Source organism: Cavia porcellus, unplaced genomic scaffold (genome assembly GCF_034190915.1).
Source record: "Cavia porcellus strain 051 isolate PalLab524CR breed Dunkin Hartley unplaced genomic scaffold, mCavPor4.1 scaffold_22, whole genome shotgun sequence".
Classification (NCBI taxonomy): Eukaryota; Metazoa; Chordata; class Mammalia; order Rodentia; family Caviidae; genus Cavia; species Cavia porcellus.
Window position 1 is genome coordinate 32776316 of NW_026947505.1, and position 21718 is coordinate 32798033.

The window sequence follows — 21718 nt, forward strand, 5'->3', positions numbered from 1 at the left end:
ATCTCTTTACATGTCTTCTCTTCCAGTTTGCTTATATTTTTCTTAAAAATTCATCAGCTGAATAGCCAGCCCTTTTATAGAATAGCTAAACTTTAATTTGGCACTGTAAAACTTTCAGGTAGTCAATTTTCAGGTAGTCTCTAGCTTGGTAATTTCTTTGTGAATAAACTGATTCTTCATAATTCAAAGAAAAATATATTCAAGTGGCAAATTGGGAAACAAACTAGTCCAGAGTCCATGATTTGAGATGGTATTTTAATTTTTAAGTATTTGTTTGTCTTCAAGGTTTTTTTCTGTCTTCTCAGGGAAATCTGGATAAAAGTTGATAGCTGTCACAGGTATAATATTCACTTTATCCACCTGAAGAAGTCCTCTGAAATATAAGATAATTATTTACTATCAAAATTAAGTATTTCCTAAACTAGCAATATAAGATAGGGCTACTTAAAGGTTATAATTATACATTTAAGCCAGGTGTGATGGCGCCTACCTATAATTCCAGTACTTGGAAAGCTGAGGCAGGAGAAATGCTGTGAGTTCAAGGCCAGCCTGAGCTACATACATAGCAAGACCCTGTCTCGAACAAAACAAAACAAAAACCACATGCCTAAGATTACATGCTTTTGCTTCACCTTGTCTAATTTATAATGGTTATGCAAAATGAGTCCAAAGTTCATGTTAGCTAGACTGACTAAGGGAAGAAAAGGAATACAGAAATGACACTAGTGAAGGAAAGCACAGAATAAATGTAGGTCTTCAAGTAGTTCCTAGATTTGCAGAGCTAAGGCAGAAAGGCTAAACCCATATTCTTAACAGTATCACCAGTGGAACACTACCTTGTATCTTCAGATAGCATCTTTTTCTTATTGTAAACCTGACTGCAGAGTAAGTCTCTAGAATGAACCCAAGACCCCATATTGTTCAGTTTAATGTTACTCCATTTAATACACCAACAGAGGCCTTTTAGAAACCAAACAAGCTGTAATGGTTTTGATCTAAAATGTCTCAGTCTCTTGCATTCAGAGGTGGGGCTTTCAGAAGGTGTCTGGACCATGGGGGCACTATATTCATCAGTGAATACACGGGCAACCATTCAGGACCCTTCCTGTGTCTCAGGAGCTACTCCTATTCCCCAATAAACTTTCCTACTCTTAAAACAACACTGAACATGCTATTAGGACGTGGGACCTTGTTGGCGGTGGGTCACAATGGAAGGGTGCATTTTTGTCACCAGCTCATCGCTTTGTTCTCTTATTTCCTGGCCACCATAACTGAGCAGCTTTGGGTTACCAGGCCCTTTCAATGTGCTGTTTCTGCCTTAAGTTGGCACACCATAGACTGAATCCACAAATTGATCTAAAAATGAACTCTCCTTTAAGTTGTATTGATATTTTGCCTCAGCAATAGCAAAGTGACTAGTATATAAACTGATTATAAAAGAGGAGAATCTTTGCAAGAATAGTCATAAGGTTTTTTAAAAATGAACAGTGGGGAGAAGAGAAAGTTGCCCCAACCAGCTACCAAAGACCTTACTAAAACAAGTTAGTTGGATGTGGGTATGCAAACCTCTTATTTGGCACTCTGGGAGGCTGAGGCTGATAAGTTCAAATCCTGTCTGGGCAACTTAGCATTTTAGCAAGACCCCATTTCAAATGAAAACAGTGCAAATGGCTGGGGATATAGCTTAATGCAAAGGCACTGGGTTCAATCCCCAGTACCAAAAAACTTAAGTTATTAAAACTTCCGGTACAGTAGCATACACAAACAGAAGAGAGTCCAGATAGAACAAAACAAAAGTGGAACACACTAATATATTGGAATTTTGCTTATAGCATTGCAAGTCAAAGGAATGATGGCCTCTGTTCAGAAAACAAAATCAAAATTCTAGCTTAAACTATACTCCTAAGTGATGCTAAAAAATAATATTTAAGAAAATACAGAAGCAAAACCTGGGCATGATGGTGCATGCCTCTAATCCCAATACTCAGGAGGCTGAGACAGAATCATGCTAAGTTCAAGGTCAGCCTGAACTACATAGCAAGGCCCTGTCTCCAGTAAGTGAAAACAAAAGGGAAAGAAAAGGGAAAAAAAGGAGGCACAAGGGGCTGGGGATTTAGCTCAGCGGCATAAGCGCCTGCCTTGCAAGCAGGCAATCGTGAGTTCGATCCCCAGTACCGATAAAAAGGAAAAAAACAACAACAACAAAAAAAAAAAACAAAAAAAAGAAAAAGAAAAAGCACATAAGCCAGGTGTGGTGGTACATGCTTGTAATCCCGAGACAGAGACCACAATGGGAACAAAATACAGGTGCACTCCTGGGCCTTAACTGGGGACCTGTTACCCATGAAAAGCTGGTATACTTCCCTGCCTCCTGATGCTCCTAAAGGATCTTAGTAACATCAAAATCTAGGTGTATAATAAAAAAGGCCTTGCCATAGCATTTCTAAGATAGCTGAGGAAGTGAAACCAATGGGATCATCACAGAGGACAGAGGACAAACAGTTGAGCCCTTAACCTGTTACTCCTTAAAGGTATGCTTTGTGTTTTCCTTTGAGACAGGGTCTTAAAAGCTGCTTTTGCTAAAACAGTGACTCATCTTGGGGCTACACATACCTAGAGGGACTAAAAAACAGGATAAAGCTTGGTATTTCCGTCTCCATTCTGTGTCTCCTTTTCTACCTTATAAACTTTGGATCAGATCCATAGGCAGCTCTGCATACAGACATGTTAATTGTTTAGGGAGTATCTGCCTTAAGACTGGAAATGCAATGCTTATTAGCCATAATATGCCTAACAAATAATCCTCCTTTATGATTGAGGGCACTAAGGTGAGAGATTTGCAGAGACATTTAGCCACCAATTTTAACTTTGGCACCTAAGTCTCCAGTCATTGCTCTAAACCTGTAGTAGTAGTCACCTTGGATTCCAGAGTGGCCACAAATCAGAGTGCCCCCTGTTGTCTTACAGCTCCTTCTAGTGGCCAAAATTTTAACCTATGATTTTTTTTTTGAGACAAGGTGGCCTTGAAGTCACTATGTAGTTCAGATTGGCCTCACACTCAGGGTGATCCTCCTGCCTTAGCCTCCCAAGTGATGGGGTTCCAGACGTGTGCCACCACACCTGGCTTAACCTAATATGGAAACCAACTCACCACCAACAAAGGAAGCATCTCTTTTCATTGCCTAGACCCAGGATAGAAGCTGTTGCCCTGCCTCTCCCATCCGGAGACATCTGCTGTACTTGAAGTGCTAACAAATCTGCCTAATGTTGTTTCAGGATCTTAAAACAATCATATCAAGGAAATCAGATTGTTCCCTCAAGCAATAAGGATGTCTCCAGAGTGACCTTTTTCAGAACTAGGCTTGAGATAATGATCAACCAGACCTTAGCTCACATTAGCAACCCCTAAGAACTGGCCTCTTCCCTTTATTAATGGCCTAGTCTGATTCGCTTCAGTACTTCTTTTCAAGCTGAAGTTCCTTCCTTATTTTTCTTACATTCCAGTTTTTGCTTGTAAACTCATGTAGTTGCCTTGTTTTAATTTTCACTATCAAGGACCCACTACATAGTGTCATTTCAAGACAACTGGGAGGCTGAGGCAGGAAGATCTCATATTCAAACCCAGCCTGGGGCACCTTAGTGTGACCATGTCTCAAAATAAAAAGGGGCTGGGGATGTAGACCAGTGTAAAGTCCTTGCCTAGAAGACATGAGGCCCTGAGTTCAATCTTTATTACTAAAGGCAAAAAAACCAAACCAAACCAAACACCCCAGAATTTTAAAGATAGGAATGGCCTATTTAGACAAAATTAAATCCCCAGAAACTACAGAGGAATAACAAATTGCTCAGACCTTAATGCTTTTGTATGGCATCAGCTACTACTATATTGTAAGAACAAAATAATGATAGCATGGGATTAAAAAACCCGTAATACATAAATATACATAACAAAGGTGCTGATATAAATGATTAGCAGTACAAGTTATAGCGGACAAAGGCTACAACTAGGCAAGTCACAAGAGAAATATATCTATAGCCAGTTGTCACAAAAGATGCTAGACCTGGGCTGGGGATTTAGCTCAGCGACATAAGCACCTGCCTTGCAAGCAGGCAGTCGTGAGTTCAATCCCCAGTACCAGTAAAAAGAAGAAAAAAAAAAAAAAATCAGAAAAGATGCTAGACCTAAACCAGCAAAGTTACTAGTAAAAATAAAACAGAAAATTAAAAGGAGATATTTTTATAGTAGTAGCAAAAATGTAAAAGATCATCAGGTTCTTAGTGGTTTTTAATAAACATATCCCGTGATCTAGGAATCGCAGCAATCTGTTTACATAGATTCACATGTACAAAGACAGATGTGTCTACACAAGAATGTATACTAGAACATCCTGGACATAACATGAAATGTTACATAACATGAAATTGGAAATGATCTAAATGTCTACTGAGGAATACTTATGTCCTTGCTGTGGAACACTGTATTTTTTATTTGTAAAAAGATACATTTTATCTTCAAGTTTCTGGGCTTATAGCTCCTAAAACCTTTCAATCTCCAAAGTGATAACCCTTAATAGGCTAATGAGGTGACTGATGGCTAGGAGCTCCTGATGTCCACAGGGCTGGTTGCCAGAGGAATGGACCAACCTGTGACTACAGGATTGGAAGTTCTGTTCCTCCAACCTCTACGGAGGAAGGGGAGCTGAAGATTGAGTTAGTTGATCACTAACAGCTAATAATTTTATCAATAATGAAGCCTCCATAAAAACCCAGAAGGGCTGGGTTAGAAAAACTTCCAGAGAGCAGAACATGTGGGAATGCTTACAGAAATGGTACTGGGGAGAAGAAATCCCCCCCCACACACACACACTGGTCACCAAAGGTAAAGAAATAAATTGAAAACCTCGGGTTTTACCTCGTTTAGAACTATGCAGCCATAAAAAGAAGATGTACATTATGATTTGTTAATTTAAAATACTGAACAAAAATTGAAACAGGTTAACTACAAGGAGTAAAAAAAAAATTAAGCACATATACACATATTTAAAAAGCTAGGTATGGTGGCACATGCTCTAATCCTAGCACTTGGGAGGGTGAGGCAGGAAGATATCTGTTCAAAGACAGACTAGGCTACACAGAATTCAAGGTCATCCTGAACTACACATAAGACCCTGTCTTAGAAAAGGAAAGGAAAAATAAGAGGTCAAGTCCATGTAGCCTAATTGCAATGAAATCTGAATTTGTAACAGCAAATTTACAGTTACAACAGAAAACTTTAAATTTTCAAGAGATTTCATGTGCAATATTATCTTGATAATTCATGGTTTCAATGTTAGATTGCACTATGATCCTTTCAATAAGATCAAGTCTTTGCAAAGCTAGATTTTTAGCAGCTACTGTGATAAAAAAGCAAATACTATGTAAAAACTAATGCTGAATAAGAAATGAGGGCAACCATGTCCAATCAGATACAGAAGGAAGAAAATAAAATTTCTCTACTTCTGCGCTTGTTCCAGTCATTAGGTAACTTATTTTCTCATTCTAAAACATTTTCATAGGTTTATGCACATAAAATTACATGAATACCTTTCTTTTACTCAAGTGCAATGATACTGCTGTTCAACACCCCCAGAACCAACCTCCCCCCCAGATTTTGGACTTCTTCAGCTACAAAAAAATCATAATGCCATTTGCTGTCAAGCGTAATGTTCACAAGAGGAAACAAAAGCAAAATAAGAGGCTGTTACAAGCACTGGAGCAATGAGTACCGCTGCTGGTCTCCACATTTTAAACTGATACTTTGGAGTGAAAATACATAGTAAAGTCCTCTTGTTTTGTTACTTATTATACATGCTACACCTTCCATGAAGGTTACTTATTATACACGCTACACCTTTCTCTTCCTACTACACTTTTAGATCTTCTACAGCAGTTTGTCTTAACTCATATTTGCATCTCTAAAAGTATGTTGATTACAGTAGGTATTCAATAAATGTGTTGTAATTTTGGTAAAGTTGAAAAATGAGCTAATTTTTAAAACTGTTATTTTCCTATCAATCTGTCTCACCATCTTACACTCTTTTTGATGCTTTTTATTCTAAGAGATATAGTCAGTGTAGTGTGTGTGTGTGCGCGCGCGCGTGTCTATGCACACAATAGAGATTGAACCTAGAGCCTTCATACTGAGCTACATCTCCAGCTTTATTTTTAAACATTTGAGACAGAGTCACACTAAGTTGCCTAGGCTGGGCTTGAAGTTGAGATCTGCCTGCCTCAGCCTCCCAGTGTGCTAGAATTACAGATATGTACCACCATGCTGACCTAGGGCCACGATCTTCAGGGGCAGGGGCATAATTTTTACCCCTGGCATCACGAACCCACAAACTAGCATGGTTTATATTAATAGTGAAAGGTATCATAATTTAATTTTTGTAAGTGTACCATCACACCTAACTCATGTCTTAATAATTAAAAATACTAATGTTTCACATGTGAGAAAACACTTACTTGTATTTAGAAACTGGAAAAAGCAACTTTAAGATGGTTAAGACCCCAGATGCTCCTAGAATTCCAACCACCATGACGTTTAAAAACATGAAGAACACGTGGGAAACACTGCTCCAGAATCTACACAGATCTTTTCTGAAATTTTCCATCCACTGACACATTACCTGGAAATGGTGTTTTGGTTAGATAAGCAAATTCCATAAACTTTTACATTCTAAAATTTGCTAAAGTTTTAGTGTTGGGATAATGAAAATATTCTGTACCTTGATTGTGGTAATCGTTACATATACTAACTATGTATTTTTAGCACAAGAGGTATACCTCAGTGGTAAAGAGCTTGTGTAGCATGTATCAAGTCTTGGGATCAATGTATCCTCAGTCTCTCTCTCTCTCTCTCTGTCTCTCTCTCTCTTTCTCTCTGGTCCTCTGAACAAGCACACACACATACATACATACATATACCTATACATAAACCCCCACCTGAGTATTTTAAACAGTATTCTATTTTTAAATGTACCTTCATAAAGTTATTTATAAGCTTAGAAGTTCTGTTCCAAAATATAGGCACAAAAAAGATAATATCCTTTTAAAATATTTATACTGCTGTCAAGTAAAAATAAATGCTAACTGACACGAGATTAGGTAGACTTGTCTACTCTAACAGCATCTTACCGAAAACTCAGTATGTAAATTAACAAATATCAAAATTTTGTAAATCAACATTTAGAATTTCTAACTTCCAATACAGTAACAACTTTATGATATAAAGTAGGCTGCTTGTGTTTTAAAAACTAATTTTGGATTTATAAAGCATGAAGAGATGGAAGAGAAAGATAACTTTTTTAGTAGCTTTTGAACAGGTGGGAAGTTCACTCTACAAAATGTTTCCGTATTTTAAGAGCAAGAGAAGGACCTAAGTGGTTACCGATCCCAACTGCTATGAAGACAGGTGAAGACAGTCTGCTTTAACCTGCTGTGGGAGGTGAGGGTCAAACTCACGTGGGTGCGAGAGTCCAAAATGCCCACATCACCTGGATTTCTCCATCAACCTCAAATAAACAATCCTGACCTTCAGTGGGAACTTTTCTTTGTAGACTAACCACAGATACTACTTTTAAATGGAAATTATTTTGGGTAAGGGCTCCAGCTAATATGCAGAGCCATCAGAATGCGATCTGAATTGTAATTTCCTAGTTGATGGCATAAATGTCATGGGTATATAAGTACTAAAAGGTGCCAATGTATTTACAGGTAATATATATTTTATGTAATCTTTACAACAATGTAATGAAATATTTTTTGGATGGAGCATAAATAAACAAATTAATAGTTTAATTATTCCAAAGTTACATAACTAATCAAACCTTATCACTGTGTAAGATCCCAAGGCCACAATCTACCTATGTGTACACAAGGTAGTAGCTGCAGAATAAAAAGAAATGGAGAAATGAAAAAGAATTTTGGAACTGCAGATTTCCAACCAGATGAAATCCAATGCCTTCGTAACTATGACTTGACTGTGCTATTGTTGTTATAATGGTGGGAACTAAATCCAGGGCCATGGGCATGCTAAGCAAACGCCCTATCACTGAGTCACACTCCCAGCCCATTAATGAAGCATAAAGAAAAAAATAAAGGGTATCTAAAAACATCACACTGAAACCATAATGAGTCCACTATTATCGATGCTTTTATTTTCATGGTACCTATCTCATTTTAAATACTGGTATCTCTTTTCTTCACCATAAACATAAAATGCTTATTTTTTATTTTTTTATTTTTTTTTGCTTTTTCCTTTTTATCGGTACCAGGGATCAAACTCACGACTGCCTGTTTGCAAGGCAGGCACTTATGCTGCTGAGGTAAATCTCCAGCCCCAACATAAATGCTTATGATAACACCAAATAAAAATAACAGAAAATACTTAATTTACCTTATATGAGGATGGAGGCTCTGCTCTAAGGGGAGTTTCAGGTAATTTTCCAGATAAAGCACTTTCATCTACAGTGGTTTCCATATTCCTGATAAGATACTGGCTGGTGGTCTGCAGTGAATTCACGCTTTCTACTGAGGAAGAAGAGCAGTTATCAAAATGCTAGTGGCAAGCTAGTGTTTCTTCTACAAGTCCTAGGTTACTATACCAACAATATTCATGATTGTAAGATCAAATATTTTACCATGGGAGGGAAAAGATTCTAAGCACCAGAGAAAAATATTCTTATTTATAAGGGGCTATAGCAGTTATAATTTTGCCATATGGAAAGTCTAAATTTTAAAAGCTGTATGTTTTCAAAAGAAAAATTAATGCTTCATCTTCTAAATGAACCTTTTGAATATTATAAATGCCTATATTATTATAGAATAAAAGTAGATAATTACTGGGAAAATTTAACTATGCAACCAGCAGTAATCACATTTTACTATGGCTCAAAACAGCTTCCTAACTGGGTGTGGTGGCGCATGCCTGTAATCCCAGCACTTGGGAGGCTGAGGAAGGAGGATTGTTGCAAGTTTGAGACCAGCCCAGGCTATAAAGTGAGCTCAAGGCCAGCTTGAACTGCATAGCAAGACAGTCTCAAAAAGACAAGCAAAGAACAACAACAAAACAAAACAAAACAAAAAATAGCTTACAAAAGTCTTAAAGTGGACATAAAAGTACACATTTTACAAAGGGTTTTGTGTTTTATTTTGTGCAGTGCTGGGGATTAAGTCAGGACCTCCGGTATATTAGGCAAGCACTCTGCTATGGAGCTGTAGCTACAGTCCTTGTAGTTTTGTTTTGTCACGGTAATGGCATTGAACCCAGAGGTACTCCACAACTAAGCTACATTTCCAGTTTGTTTTAATTTTATATTTTGAGGCAGGTTTTCCTAAATTGTACAGGTTCCCCTCAAACTTGTCATCCTCTTCCCTCAGCCTCACGAGTATCTGGGATTATAGCTATGAAACATCATGCTCTGCTGAAATATTTTTAAAAGAAATTTCCAAATATATTAACTGTAATTAAAAATATATAAACATTTTAATAAATAATGTAAAGATTACAAACTTCAAGACTATGTAAAGCTGCTAACTGAAGAAGTAGTTTCCTTAATATTTTAAATAATCTTCTTAATTACCTTTTTTGGAGAGGTTGGGAAGGGTAAATAAAATGTCATTATCTCGGGAAATAGAGTACAACATGCTTTCTTCTAAAAGAAGGGTATAGTTTGAATGTCTGAGTATTCTCTGGTCCTTAACTAAAATATCAATTTCAGTAACATCCTTCTGTTGAGCCTATGAAAGAAAAAACAAGCACTTAAAAAAAAAAAATCCCAAAGGCCTACTATCATATAAATCAAATTATTTATTTATTTATTTATTGGCACCAGGGATCTAATTCATGACCTTGCGCTTGCCAGGCAGGCACTTATGCCACTGAGCTAAATCCCCGGCAATCATTTAAATTTTAAAGTGCACTTTTCACTCTGATGTCTATAACTAAAAACCTTATCCTATTTAGATAATTACTTATTTCCTCCCACTTTGAGGTATTTAATTTTACCTTTATCATACTCATGTCTGCTTTAGCATCAACAATTGTAGGTTTAATTTCAGTTCCATAGAAACTTAGAAAAATGGTAGATGAACTATGAACCAAATTTGATCTCTTCACTTTCTTTGTTTAATGATGTTCATAACATTTTAAGTGATACAGATATGTATGAAATGTGCAATCAAAAATTAATACATGACAAGTGCTAAAACAAATCAATTCTAAGTGACTGGCAATTTTTAAGGTACTTTCTTCTTTAACAAGTCAGAAATCAACAAAATCACTGGACACTTGCATAGCAAGAACAAATTTAAATCTTTACAACTAAATTAACAATTAATCAGCATATTATCTTACTTGTCTTCCATCAATCTCTACTACCTCTTCTTGAATGACAATTAGTTGCAAACTGGAACCTGATGTCATAGGCCACTCATGAACTAAAATTCTTAAACTGACAATTCCAAAATATTTCTTTTCCTTCAAATTTTCCAGATCAGCATTCTTCACTATAAAAAAAGAAAGTAGTGACAGCTTTGAACAAAATTTTTCATCAAATCTGTTACTGAATTTGATTATTTTGATGAAATTTACATTTCAACAAGACAGTTGAAATCTAATGTTGGCTTTCTTCATCCTTGACTTTAACACTGTTTCAGATTTATAAAAACAAAGACTATTTGATAAAACCTTACAAGCAGCTTGCACTATCTGAAAAGTAGAAATGCTTGACAGCCCTTGGTTTTGTGTAAGATGCTAAACCAACAACATCCTTTTACACAGGTTGGCAATAATTGAGCCAATATCACATAATTAATTACAAAGCAGGCCACAAGATATAGTCTAGCCCATGTTTTAGCAAACTAAGAACATTCATTCATTCATTTGTCCATAAAATTTAGTAATAGAAGAGGCCCAAATACAAATCATTTTGTTTTATGACCTTTAATCCTTTCCCAGTAAGAGACTTGCTCCCATTGAAGAAGTCAGGAACAGAGGCCTTATTACTCTTATAATGAGCAACAGGATCAGGACTAGCTCCTAACCATACTCCCCTCTAGCTAGAAGTCCAGTGGAGATGGGATGTGGTAGTTGCAGTAGTTAGAGCAAGTGGCTATTCTATTAAGATAGAAAGTGCTATAGAAAAAGGAAACACAACACACATCAATGAAACTGTTGAACAAGAGAGCATTTATTTGATGTCCCTCAATCTGAAGACTATTTGTCAAAAACCCCAGATGTACATTCTGAAAGCAGGCCTAGCTGTCTAGACCAGCAGTCCTCTTATCTGGAATACCCCAATACCTACTTCATTAACCATTTACTCCAATAGTTAATTACCCATCCTCCCCTTCTTTAGTGCCTCCCATTCTAAACCATTCATACAACAGTGTGATTCTCTCGGTCCTATCACTTTGACTGTAAAACCCCTTTGCTCAGTCAGTCAGTGACAGCCCCCCTACTTTTCTGGTAGTTCTGACTGCTGCTCCTCCTGTAGGCTCCTCACCTACAACCGATGTTCCCTTTCCAGTGTGCCTAATGCCCTCATATCCTTTGATGTGCACAGCTGTAAAATGTCCTCTCTCACAGTCAGTATTGAAGAGTGTGTGTGCATGCGTGTGTGTGTGTGAGAGTGACAGAGACAGACAGAGAGAGAGAGAGAGATAGGTTTTTGCTTTTCCCATGCTGCTGGTAATCAAAACCAGGGGCTGGTCCTTTCTAGGAAAACCCTCTACCACTAAGCCGCTAAGGTGTATCTCCAGTCCTATTCTTTTTTTTTTCTTTTAAGATGGGGTACTGCTACGCTGCTTAGGCTGGTCTCAAACTTCTGGACTCCAGTGACCAACCTGTGTGGCCCACAGGCTTGCACCACACAGACTGGCTTCATGTCAGTGTTTTAACTGTTTACTGCTGGTCCCCCTCTAGTCTTGTCAGCAAGTCTGGATGTTCAAAGCCTAGGGCACGGAGCCTCAGTGGATGAGAAATCTACTGCCTTTCTCCCTCACTCTGAATGTGGGATGGGCCTAGTCACTTGTTTCTGACAAACAGCACAGTGCATATTCTTGACTTCAATCTAATAACATTCCATATTTAATGTAACATAGCTGCTTATCCTTAAACCACTCAAATTTTTTTTTGTCTTTTTGAGACAGGGTTTTGCTATGCAGTTCAGGTTGGCCTTGAAACTCACTTTGTAGCCCAGGCTTGCCTCAAACTTGCAGTGAACCTCCTGCCTCAGCCACCTGAGTGCTGGGACACCTGTGTGCACTACCACTATCAGTGCAAAAATTTTAAATGCTAAAAACATTCTACTGACATGAGCATAGAGGAAACTAAAAATAAGAAAATCACACAAGTCATTTTCTCCTTATTTTTTACAACTGTGGCATTGGTACCTTGGCTCACAAACTTAATTTGTTCTATGATTTTGGAAAAAAGTGTCCTATTTGTGTTTGCGTGGGAAACATGGTCACAGATGTGTTTGTCACCTAATGTAGAGTTTACAAACAAAAACAGAATTCTGCCACTTTTGTTGGTAAAACAAACTGTTCATAAACAAAAGCATTCGTGAACCAAAGTACCACTGTATTTCTCCAAGATTTTGGCTTTTGCTATCCCACCTCTATGTACATTCCTTTTTTTTGTGTGTGTATGTGTGTGTCTTTTTTGTTTTTTATCTATACCAGGGATCAAACTCACGACTGCCTGCTTGCAACGTAGGCGCTTATGTCACTGAGCTAAATCCCCTGCCCCCAATCTATACACATTCTTAAGTTAATGTCAACCTACCCGAAATGCAGTTCCATCAATGTCAATCTCAGGAAAAAGAAAAAAGTGAATATCCCATCAATAATCAATAAAAAGAGAGTATTAAACACTCTATAAGGTGTTACTTAGAAATGATGTGAATTATTACTTTAAATGGAAATATGTAACATCTGAAAATTTTTTACTAATTTAGTATTATTAAAACAGAACAGTTTTGGAAATGACTTAGGAGTACTCACCTATTAAAGTCTGACAGCTTATTCGGGTTACACCACTATTTACAGGTAAGTCATTTACATATACCTGTCCACTCTCATAGGTTATGTTAAGAAAAACCTTAAAATAAAGCAGCACATTTATTAATTCCAATCATTTATAAATGACAAACTTTTCATGTCAAAATGCATTATTTTTACAACTAAATCAGGTGTACTGATGCTATGATTTGTAAGTGGTTTGTCCCTCAAGGATCTGTTTGTTGGGGGCTTGGTCCCTCGTGGAGTGGTGTTGAGGCTGTGAGACCTTTTAAGATGTGGGACCTAGTGGGAAGTCATACTCTCACTGGGGGCATGCCTTTGGAAGGAACTGTGAGATTTCAGTCTCTCTGTCTGCCTCCAACATGTGTACCTTTCATCAGCACCATGCTGACACCAGCGATTTGCCCCAAGCCTTCATAACTGAGCTAAATACATCTCCTTTTCTATAAAGTAGTCTGGTGTGGGTGTTTCATATAGTAACAGAAAATGAATTAACACAGTAGTAAAAATACAATAAACTGCATAACACTTGGCTAAATGACATATGAAAAACAATCAAAAGGAGACAAACCTGTTCTCTAGATACTTCCCCATCATCTTTCAATGTTGTTATATTAATTCTGATGCCACCCTGCAAAATAAATATATAAGGTCAGGGGCCATTTCATAAATTGAGAATGACTTGGTTCTTTTTCTCTCTTTGGGTATTGAATCCAGATCTTTATGTTTGTTAGGCAAGTGTTCTGGCACTGAGCTAGACTCCTGAGACCACCTGCATTTTTTATGGCCTTTTATATCCTCCTTTTCCATTGTTTTATAATCTATATATACTTTTTTCCTCTTAATTGTGAAATATATCCCTATGAACATATAAAATGCAAATGTGATATGAAAGAAAATATTGTCTCATGTACCAACTAAGTTAAAATCTAAAATATTACTCATGCATTCAAAGCCCTTGTATAAGACTCACAAAGTGCATTCCCTCTCCTCAAGAGGAAAGCTCTATACTGATTTCCATATTAATTATTTCTTGTTCTTTGTAGTTTTACTGCCTGTGGGTTCTTCTTTAAACAATATATATTTTAGTTTTGTCTGTTTTCTGAGCTTCATTTAAGTACAACATTTTGGAGATTTCCAGGAACATGGCAAAGTTGTGACCAGCAGAAAAAGAGCTTCTTCAAGATTTGGTGTCTAGAAATTGGAAAATAGCAATGTAACGAAGAGAACAATGTGGGGAGTGAAGATCTAAAGCGCAAATTGACGCCAATGAGGCCAGCAAAGGAAGACATTTCAAGAAGAAAAAGATAGGGGCTGGGGATTTAGTTCAGTGGCATAAGTGCCTGCCTGGCAAGTGTGAAGTTGTGAGTCTGATCTTCAGTACCAAAAAAAAAAAAAAAGAAGAAGGAGATGACAAGCAGAGCTTTCTCCTTGACCTGACTCACTGTGCTGAAGGGACAGCTTGAACCTGCAGATGCCTGAAGACAACTGGTGACTCCAGTCTTCTATGGAAAAAGTTTAAAGGAGCAGTAGATGCAGCAGATTGCAGTTATTTGGGTTCTGATATCCTCCAGGAGAGAACAACTGGCTGGGAGCCATCTTGGAGAGGTAGCGCCTGGGCTCAGAACAGCTGTGGGCTGCCTCCATCTAGTGGCTGCCAGTGTCAGGGTGAGGCTGTAGAAGTCAAGTCCGCAGTGGGCACAGAAAGCTGCAGGCTGAACAAACTGAGTTCCAACATCACAGCCAGAAACCACCCTGAACTTCAGTGGAAATAAAGGTGCAGGACTGGTTAGAGTATCCACTAACCCACCCCAGTTACAGCTGGCTTGCTGCGATTAGATCAACATGGACATGGACTCTGCCCACACAGTCTATCAGTAACAGTATCACTCCTTGAAGTGAACATTGTTTTCCTCATTTTCTTGTGGGGACCCATTGAAACTAGAGACCTTCAGATGTGTGAGGCTAAGGCAGGACCAGCCCTGAAAACACAGAGAACCCAAAACAAGGCACGTAAACAAGCTGTTCCAAGATCAAGAAGGGGGGGGGTCAAACATGTTGCTAGGCAGCAGGGATGAAATTGACATTCAAGCTGCTACAGAGGTTGAGCAGTTTCTTCTCTTCCATCAGGAGAGTAAAGGCTCCACCCATCCCAGCTTTTGTCTTTTCATTATTTTCCCATCCCCTGGCCAGCCTCCCCACTAGGGAATATCTAGAGCTGCATCTGGTCACATTTTCTTCTTTTCTTGTTTTCCATTTGTATATGTATTTTTCTGCTGCTTATGTCTTCCTATTTTTTCTCCTGTCACCAGTTTCCCAAAGTTTGTATAATCTTTGCCCTCCAGCCTTGATTCCAATCTCTTTCTCTCCTATTTCTCTATTTTTCCCCTAACTCCTTTTAAATTTTCTCCTGATGGAAAAAAATACTGAGGGCATATATAATTTTTCTAGTTTGTTTTGTACTTTGTTACATAGCCACAATTTAGTTCATGTGGTTAAGGTGGCAAATTAATAGTTAACCACAGTTTGTCATCTTTTAGGCTATGTCTGATGCTAGTTATTACTGATAATATTATTTTAGCCAAGGTGACGTAATTTTTCTAATCAGTTGTTCTTCCTGATATACCAAGACTGAGACTGCTTGAGGGTCGTAAGCAGTACTATAGGACAATGCCAAAGAACCAAGAGCTAGGCCACATAGGCAGCAACTTCACATCCCCAATAAATTGAAGAGGTAAGCAAGATTCAAGAATACAATAGTAAAAGGTGTTAAAAGAATCAAATCACCTATAAAAAAAAGTCCATCAAAATCATGGCAGATTTCTCAACACAAATCCTTAAGTCAAGGAGAGCTTGGAGCGAAATATTTCAAACCCTAAAAGAAAATTTCCAACCCAGATTGATATACCACACAACTATCTTTCAAAATCGATACAGAAGATACTTCCATGACAAAGAACACCTGCAGAAATTCATGGACACCAAACCAGCAATCTGAAATGTACTGAAAGACATTCTATAAAGAGGTAATGAGGACTACAACTCTATGAACCACAAAAAAATGAATCTACCATATGAGAAAAGCAATTAAACACAGGAAAGGCAAGAGAACCAACAACAGGAAAGTAAAGTGACAAAGATAAGTCACGTTTTGAAGTGACTGGATCATAAGAGCTCTAGTTTTATCAGTGATTTGTTCCATTGGGAAGCTCATACTTTGAAGGCATTGCTGGGAGATAGAAACAGGAAGCTGGGCCTAAATGAAGGAATGGGATCTGTTATGGTTTGTGTCAGGATGTCCCCCCAAAGCTTCACAGTGATACAGGCGGGCTTTTAGAATTTGTGACTGATTCATGGTCCACTGCTGGGATTCTAAGCAGATAAGAGCCCAGTGTATGGGTGTGAGGGCTACACCTACCTTCGGGTGGATATCCTACGTACAATATTAGGGGTACAAACAGTCTCCTTGGTGTGCTCTTTTCTTTTTGCTCTTGTTGCTTCTATTGTCTTCCACCATTTTGAACTGTTGCCCTCTGCCATGAGCCACCCTACCTTGGATTTAGCAGATTATGGACTGAACTTCCACAAATTGTGAGATAGATAAATCTTTCCTTTCTTAATTTTGGGCGTCAGGTATTTTGTCTCAACAAAGAGAGAAAAGCAACTAAGACAAGATCACTGGGGTATGACCTTAGAGACTATACCTGGTCCCTGGGCCCTCCTACTCTCTGATTTTCACTCTCTCCATTTTCTGGCAACCACCAGGAGCTTTTCTCTACCATCTCCCTCTGCTATGCTTTGGTCCTAAAGCATTGGTTCTAGGCTGAAATCTCTGAAACTGTGAGCCAAAATAAGCCTTTTCTTTTCTAAGTTGTCTTTCTGAAGTACGTATTTGGTACAGTAATGAGAAACACTAACATACCAAATATCTCTGGGCATTGAGTGATAGATTCTGCTATTCTGAGGTTTAGCTACATCCTCCCAATTTGGTGCTGGATCCAGAGAAACAACTTGTATCTCCAAGAGTAACTTCTATGTTCCCCTTCTTAATCCAGAGATAAACCTCCCTCTCCCTTTTTGCATGTGGAGGAGCCCTTTCCAATCCCAAGACTCCACAACCACCCAAGCCTCTACCTCCAGCCGCCAGTAAATCTGTCTCCCGTTTTACACAGGCAGACGCTTCTTCAAATCAGTGGTTAATGTCATTTTGCCCCCCCCAACACCTCCCCCAGCCAAAACTGATAAAAGTAGTCCCACTTCTTTGTTCTCGTTTGAGAGCCTCTATACCTTTGGCCCCCAGAAGCTCTCCCATGCCCACACTAAAGGCTTCCTCCTTTGTCTCCTTCACTTTCATTTTCTCTGCACTGCTTCACATTGAGTGCCAAAAATACTCAATTGTTGAGTATTATCAATATTTTGTATTTATATACAGTCACCTACCACATAACAATGTTTCAGTCAACAATAGACCACACACATATATGCCAGTCGTCCCATAAGGATGTACCACCTATTGATGAAATGGCTGTCTCTAAGTATACAATGTTCACAAAACAATAAAATCATCTAAGGATCCATTTCTCAAAACATCCTTGTGTAACTAACCCTGTAACTTCTAACAAATGAGACTAAGACTGACATGATTTCACGTGGTTGGCTGACTCTAGGGACAATTTAAGGAAGAAGATTTTTACCATGTAAGGATCATACCATATATTTAAGGATCATACCATGTATTTAAGCTTTTTTTTCTTTCTTTAAGTCTCAGGGTCTTAACAATGAGCAACATCTCCAGCCTTTTTAAAATTTTGCTTTAATTTTTAAAAGAAATGTTATTTTTTTAATTTTAAAAAGAAAATAAAACGAACAATGAAACTGAATTTCAAAACAGGTTAGTAGGGGCTAGGAATGTAGCTCAGTAGCCTAAATATCTGCCTGGCAAGTGTGAGGTTGTGAGTTTGACTCCCCATACCATCAAAAAAACCAAAAACAGGTTAGTAGGACAGTTATAATAGTTGATATACTGTGTATTGTTGTCTTCTTAGTAGGTATTCAAAGGGTAGCATACATCCTTTTCCAGGAACAAACAGAAGCTAGTACTTTATTCTTAAAGACAGAGTCTCACTAAATTACTAAATTGCCTCTGGCTAGGCTATTTAAACAGACTTTGGTACACTTTCCAACTGTTCTAGGAACAAATTCCTTACAACCAGCCTATGTTTCCTGATCCACTTAGCTCTACATTAAACTTGTACTAGAAACAAAGAAACACTAAAACAAACCATCTAACAAGCCAGTGAATTGTGAAATATGTTGGTGTTCAAAGTTCAGTCAAAAGTTTCACCTACTGAACTAGAAGCTCTGATAACTATTTTTCTCACAATCCAAAGAAAGCCTCCAAAAGAAACCTTTTCTTAGCTTCTGCCTTTCAACAGTGAACATACACTATATTGTTAGTACTTTACAGCACTTACATGTTTATCACTTGCCTAGTAAAGTACTGAGTTTATAAAAGACAAAACAAACACATTGTATTTTCCAGAGAATGAACTAAAGAATGAATGAATTCTTTGTAGAGAGGGGATGGAATATAACTCAGTGGTAGAGCACATGATTGGCATTTGCACATTCTGAGTTCAATCTCAGCCTTTCCCCTTTATGATCCGTGTAAAACCACTGCAGAAGGAATTCCATGACATTAAATTTGGAGCCAGATCATATTTCCTGCTCTGAGAATCTTTGAACTGTAAGTTCAGGCTTGTCAGTGAGCCTTGTACATGTTTGGATCGTGGGTGACTAAACTGAGAAGTTCCTCTACAGTAGTTTTCATTTCTTCACTCTAAATCTTTGGTTTATAGGCTGCCTCTGGAACCCAACTAGCTTCCTAAGAACAAGAATCAATATCTGGTTTAAAATAAATACAGTTGAATGTGGTAGCACATGCCTGTAATCCCAGTTTGAAGCAGGAAGATTGCAGAGTTTGAGGCTGTTGTTTGCACTACAAAGTAAGCTCAAGGCCAGCTTGAACCAAAGGATCCTATTTCACAAAAAAGTGTTTTTCACTCTGTCAATTACTTACATAAAAACAAATAAAAATGCTTAGAGTATAATAAATCGGAGGCACTAGAGAAAGATAAGATTTTTTTTTTACTTCAATCAGTTTTCTTAAATTTTATCGGGTTAGATATACAGAAGGACATTTTAAATTGACAGATATGTGATAACACAAGTATAGAAAAATGTTAATATAGTCTAGGAATGCAAATTTTCAATATGGTACCCAATAATAACATGTAGTAATAGAAACTTAATTGAAATACAAATTTTAAAGCTCAGTTCATTTAGCTTTATTCCAAGTGTTCACTAGTGGGCACTGTTACGGAGAACAGATACATCAACAATCACTGCACAAAGTCCTACAGAAGAGCCCTTACTGGTGACAGAAGTCACCAGTTGCAAGAACCATTTCAAAACGTTTCCAAATTTTTAGAAAACAAAAAAGCCTAGATCAAATAGGTTTAGCTTTCCACATACACTCAACCCCTATGAAATTCTGAGATTCGATTTTTTTCTTTTCAGTACTGGGGATCAAACTCACAATAGAACGCTTGCGATGCATGCACTTATGCAGCTAAGCTAAATCCCCAGTAGAATGAAGACCTAACGAAGGAAGAACTGGAGTAGTAAACTCACTAAGAGCCAGACCACAAGGCAGTGGTTAGAAGTTGTTTTCCCCTGAGACTGTATGCACAGACTCAATAGCTCTTGTATTAAAAAAAGTGACGATGAATCTTCGAAATCAGAAAAGGAGAATAGTAGTTCATATTTCTGACTTTACTTTTTATCTGGTTTCTGGAGAGTGTTTAGAGCATTCCTATTTTTAACCAGATGCAACTGGGGTCCACATGTAATTTTGCATAAAATTGATTCTTAGCACTTGTAATGTTGTGGCTCCCTGGAATGTGAAAGGAGAAATAAAACTAGAAGATGTCAAGTTTGTATCCAAGGAGAGTCATGTAACTCAAAAATATTATTTAAAAAAATTATCATACATATTCATATTCAAGTATTGAATAGTTAGAAAAGGTGTACCTCCCTAATTTCTTGTCATTCTGGAAAATGCAAGCTTTAAAATTTTGAATCTTTTCCCTGAAAAAAGGCAGACAACACGGCCAAAAAAAAAAAAAAAAAAAAGAAGGGCAGCAACTCGCAGCCTTTGAATGTCTTAATGCAGTGGTTCTCACACTTCAGAAGCTTCAGAAGTCACCAGTTGGGCTGGTAGCCCCGCCCCCTGAGTGTCGGAACCGAGCTCTTGGAGAAGCACACGCCGCAGCTGAAGGACCACCAGCTCTCACATTCGACCGTCGGACGAGGTCGCCAAGTGGTAACTTTTCCTTCTCCTTCTCCCCGGCCTAGGAAAGGCCCTCCTTCCCCGTCGCTGGCCGACCAGACACAGACGGCCTGGGAATGCGCTCCGTAATTGGGCATCCTCACATTTCCCAAACACACAAACGCTGCCTTGCCCGGGGGCGGGCTGTCCTGCGGGAAGGCGCCGTCACCAAGCGCGGCGTCACGGGCGTCCGCGCACTGTGGATGGGAAAGCCCCGAGAGCGCCAGAACGGTTCGCGGGCCGCAGGAATCTCTCGAGTTGTGGGGACCGTGGCTTAGCTATACACTGAAGGGCCCTGTAGCCCTTTCCTTGGGCTCTCGCGTCCCACTCCCACGCCGCCCCACTTCCTGGAGGTGTTCTCCTCACAACTTCTTTGGGGTACTCGCACCCCGCTCCTGCCCGGGGCGAGTGGTGGGTGGCGTCGCCGCGGCCGCCCGGCCTGTCCGAGCCTAGGACTCAGTCTACCGTCCCCGCCCTGTCCTACCTGCGGGGCTCCGGGAGGCGACGGCTCCGGGGCAGGCGTCGTCAGCCACCCGGCCACCGGCAGAACCAAGAAGAACAGCCGGAGAGCGAGCAGTGGAGGCTCCGGGCCTCCCATGTTGGACGACCCGGATCAAACGGCGGGAAGGTGAGGGCGGAGCCGGCGAGGGAGGGACGGACCTTCCGGGGGCGGGGAGAGGGGCGTGGCCTCCCTCGCATCTGGGAGTGGGGCGCTCTCCCTCGCAAACAGATGAGCAAGTTGCGCGTGCGCGCTGCCACTCTAGGAGGGCGTGATCCAGCTGGGGAAAAATATTCCTAGATCATTACAGCCTCGGTTATTTAATTTTATTTAGAGACAGGTTCTGGCTAGGTACCTCAGGCTGGCCTCGAACTCGTGGCTATCCTCCTGCCTCGGACTTTCTAGTATTGAGATTACACGCGTGCACCACCACGCCTAGCTTCAATTTCATTTGAGAGGGGATTCTCACCTCAACTAGTGAAGACCTTTATGTTGGCATTACACTACTTTTTAATATATATATATATATATGTATACCTCAGAATATATATGATTCTGAGGTAGAATGAATATAGGAAGAAAAAGACAAACCATAGTTTCAAGCTTCACATCTCTGCCGTCAATTTTTTGTGTCTCCTTTGTTACTTTAAAACTTCAGAGAGCTAGCTGCTCAGGTTTGCGTGTTGTAAGCAGTGTCGGTATCATAAGGTCAACCCTAAGGTTACCTAGCCTATCTCATCTTCCTTTAGAACCCAGGACACCAA

At 39.0% G+C, this 21718-nt stretch overlaps 1 protein-coding gene across 2 annotated transcripts; it reads right to left on the reverse strand.

Moving 5' to 3' along the window:
• Positions 1–241: 241 nt before the first annotated feature.
• On the reverse strand, positions 242–21146 carry Ginm1 (glycosylated integral membrane protein 1). Of its 2 annotated transcripts, none has more exons than XM_013148838.3 (8): positions 20940–21146; positions 13637–13696; positions 13048–13144; positions 10397–10548; positions 9624–9780; positions 8438–8568; positions 6505–6668; positions 242–373 (listed from the first exon to the last, which is right to left on the reverse strand). In XM_013148838.3, exons 1-8 carry the CDS (start codon positions 21051–21053, stop codon positions 256–258), a joined length of 993 nt encoding a protein of 330 aa, XP_013004292.1. In that variant the 5' UTR covers positions 21054–21146; the 3' UTR covers positions 242–255. The 2 variants fall into 2 exon arrangements, with proteins under 2 accessions (XP_013004292.1, XP_013004291.1); XM_013148837.3 differs by having other exon boundaries at positions 8438–8571.
• Positions 21147–21718: the final 572 nt, after the last annotated feature.